The 3,519-nt window shown below is 60.8% G+C and overlaps 1 protein-coding gene across 4 annotated transcripts in view; it reads right to left on the bottom strand.

Annotated features, from left to right (window-relative positions):
• The window catches only part of CRHR1 (corticotropin releasing hormone receptor 1), a 41,334-nt gene that overhangs the window by 4,881 nt on the left and 32,934 nt on the right, over positions 1-3,519 (bottom strand). For 3 of the 4 annotated variants that reach the window (XM_014531907.1, XM_014531910.1, XM_014531916.1), the window contains exons 5-7: positions 3,197-3,303; positions 378-498; positions 1-153 (exon numbers count right to left, since the gene is read on the bottom strand). In XM_014531907.1, the coding sequence (XP_014387393.1) occupies positions 1-153; positions 378-498; positions 3,197-3,303 (381 nt within the window). Of the gene's footprint in view, positions 154-377; positions 499-1,037; positions 1,232-3,196; positions 3,304-3,519 lie in introns of those variants that run through there. The other variant, XM_014531921.1, reaches the window with a different exon arrangement.

Below are 3,519 nucleotides of genomic sequence, written 5' to 3'. Positions count from 1 at the left end.
CCAGCCAATGAGGATGAACATCCACTTGCGCAGCCGGTCGGTGGAGTACGTGAGCACGATGGCCGTGTGCAGGTAGCAGCCCTCCCCAAACATCCAGAAGAAGTTGGTCACATGGAAGTAGTTGTAGGCGGCTGTCACCAACCTGCACCAGCCCTGCCACCCCGCCCCCACCAGATATGACAGTGAGCGGGGTGGGGTGGGGGGGACAGGTGGGGGCAGCACCCGCATCCCACCCTGGGCCTGGGGCCTCCCCTGGGCAGGATGGGCCACTTCTGTTCTGTGGGCCCCAAGGCCTGGCTCTGGCCCTGCCCCTCCCCCTCCAGGACAGCCCCACCCGGACCCCTCCTCTGACCCCGGGCCTGCGCCTCCAGACATACCATGTTGCTCTGGTGGACTTCGGGGCTCATGGTGAGCTGGACCACGAACCACGTGGCATTGCGCAGGATGAAGGCCGAGATGAGGTTCCAGTGGATGATGTTTCTGAGGCAGCGGATGCTCCTAGGGGCAGCAGGGGAGGTGGGTGTTGGGAGCAAGGGGCGGGGAGAGAGGAGGAGGGATAGGCCGAAAGCACCACTCCAGCCCAGATATATGGGTGGGGAAACTGAGCCTCAGAGTGGGGCTGACTGGCTAAGTCACACATGGCCCTTTCTACCTGTGACCCGCCCAGACCTAAGCTCTGGGGGCAGAATCTGCCACAGCCAGTGCTCCAGGACCAGGGGCTGCCCTTCTCCCATGGACACGCCTCCCCTCCCTGTGGTTCCAGGTTCGAGGGTCAGAAAACACACAGGCCTCCAGTGGGACGTCTCCCTGCTGCTCTCAGCCTGATGCTTTGGCTGTCCCCCCGCCCCCTCCCTGCCCCTGGCAGTTACTAGGCAAGAGGGCAGAAGTGGCCCTGTCTGAGGTGTCCAGAGACCTGGGACTCTACAGCTGTCACCCCCTCCCACGGAGGTGAGGGGCGGGACTCCCCTGCCCAGCAGCCCCTGCACCTGACTTCTCCCCCTGCTCAAGGCCCAGGGACAGTGCCAGGGACTGCTCACCTGAGCCGCAGAAAGAGGACAAAGGCCACCAGGAGGGCCACCAGGGAGACGCAGTGGCCCAGGTAGTTGATGATGATAGCGACATGGTAGTGCACCTTGTTCTTCTTCTGAGGCCAGAGAGAGGGCAGAGGTGAGGCTCCCGCACAGCCCCACCCCTGCGCCCACTGGCCGTGTGAGCAAAGACCCAACGGTGGCTGGGGACAGAGTGGGCGATGCTAATAGTAGTCACCCCCTCCCTGAGCCCCATGTGCCTCACGTTGTCCTGGAGCAGCACTGTGTAATTTGGGACTGTGTCTCCCTGTCTGTCTGTCCCTGAATCCCACTCTCTGTCCCCTGCTCCGTGCTGTTGGACGAATGTCTGTTAACTTGACTCTCCACATCACACAGGGACCCCATTCTGCATGCACAGACGCGTGTGCATGGCTCACAGGGGTGCTCACACATTTCCATTCAGGTCAAACTCTCTGGCCCCAGGGGGTGCAGACACCAACTCTCCAGGACTTCCTTCCTCCCCCCACTTCTGCGTGGAGCCACCACCTCCTCCATCACCCCTCACTCCCTCCTGCTGTAGCTGAAGCCTGCCTCCGTCAGCGACGGGGAGAGTGGCTGTGGATTAGCATCCACAGAATCGGTAGAAACCACAGAACCCCTCTCAGGTTCTATAATTCCCTGTCTAGGTCCCACCCCTGCACGAAGTGAAGGGGATCCTGTCCCAGGACTAGAACAAAGTCCCCAACGTTACAACTTCATTCATTTCATATATCGATGGTCCTGAGGGATCAAGTCCAGCCCCATCCATCTTTCAGATGAGAAAACTGAGACCCACACTCACTCACCCAAGGGACGTGCCTCTGCAGTGGGCCATCTAGCAGCTATCCGATGGCGCCCTCCCTCCCTCCCTCCCTCCCTCTCCCTCTCCCTGGCCCTGCCCCACCCCTGCTGAAGGGGCAGCCTCACTGCAGGGCCTCTGAGGTCCCAGGCCCTGGTGCTCAGTGGCTCTGCTCTAGGGGCTGGTTTCCCTGGCAGAAGCTCTCAGGAACCTGGCAGGAAGTCACATTAGCAACTCAGGCTCGGAGGGGCTGAGACCCAGCGAGGTGTAAATGGAGGCAGGCCAGAGAGACAGAGCGAGAGGAAGGGGGCCGTGCACATGGGGAGGGCCTCTGAGCACCTGGCAGCAGATGCCAAATCTGGAGACTCTATGCACACGTCCAGCCTGGCACTTAATTACTTTTATTAAATTCTCCACAAGTCCGCACGGTGAAGCCCCTGGGTAATAACCACGTGTGGGAGCCCTGGCCCAGGTGAGTGATGAGCACAGTGTGCAGGGAGCCCTTCCACCACCACCTGCTGTCAGCTCCCCCCCCCCAACCCCCCAGCAGGCCGTGCCAGGGTGGTTTGGGGTGAGATGAATCATGTATTAAGTACCTACTGTATGCTGGACACGGAGTCAGGAACTCTACAGATGTCACTGCTTTTCTTTCTCATAACTGCCCTCTGAGACTGTCCTTCTGTCCCTGTTTTTCCAGTTGAAGAGGCTGCATCATCAGCCCAAGCCACCCAGCCAGCAGTCACATTCCAGGACTGCTGGGTCTTAAAGACCCTGCTTCCCCTGTCCCCACGGTGCACTTCTTGGGGGACAGGCAAAGACGGAGAACAGAGGCACTCTCCCTGTCCCGGGCTTCTGTAGGGAGGATGGGGACTCATGAGGCTGAAAGGGGAGAATTGGACCAAACCATTCCAGGGCTGCCCCTGCGTGGCTCCTTGGATTAGAGGCCCAGGCTGGGTTCCAGCCCTGTCTCAGCTGCCACATCAGCCTGAAGCCAGTGCTCCAGGACCAGGGGCTGCCCTTCTCCCATGGGCACTCCTCCCCTCCCTTTGGTTCCAGATTCGAGGGTCAGAAAACACACAGGCCTCCAGTGGGAAGTCTCCCTGCTGCTCTCAGCCTGATGCTTTGGCCGTCCCCCCGCCCCCTCCCCGCCCCTGGCAGTTACTAGGCAAGAGGGCAGAAGTGGCCCTGTCCGAGGTTTCCAGAGGGGACTCTACCTACAGCTGTTACCCCCTCCCACGGAGGTGAGGGGCAGGACTCCCCTGCCCAGCAGCCCCTGCACCTGACTTCTCCCCCTGCTCAAGGCCCAGGGACAGTGCCAGGGACTGCTCACCTGAGCCGCAGAAAGAGGACAAAGGCCACCAGGAGGGCCACCAGGGAGACGCAGTGGCCCAGGTAGTTGATGATGATAGCGACATGGTAGTGCACCTTGTTCTTCTTCTGAGGCCAGAGAGAGGGCAGAGGTGAGGCTCCCGCACAGCCCCACCCCTGCGCCCACTGGCCGTGTGAGCAAAGACCCAACGGTGGCTGGGGACAGAGTGGGCGATGCTAATAGTAGTCACCCCCTCCCTGAGCCCCATGTGCCTCACGTTGTCCTGGAGCAGCACTGTGTAATTTGGGACTGTGTCTCCCTGTCTGTCTGTCCCTGAATCCCAC

The sequence above is a fragment of the Myotis brandtii genome, unplaced genomic scaffold (genome assembly GCF_000412655.1).
Source record: "Myotis brandtii unplaced genomic scaffold, ASM41265v1 scaffold120, whole genome shotgun sequence".
Classification (NCBI taxonomy): Eukaryota; Metazoa; Chordata; class Mammalia; order Chiroptera; family Vespertilionidae; genus Myotis; species Myotis brandtii.
This window is presented reverse-complemented; position numbering and strand designations above follow the sequence as displayed.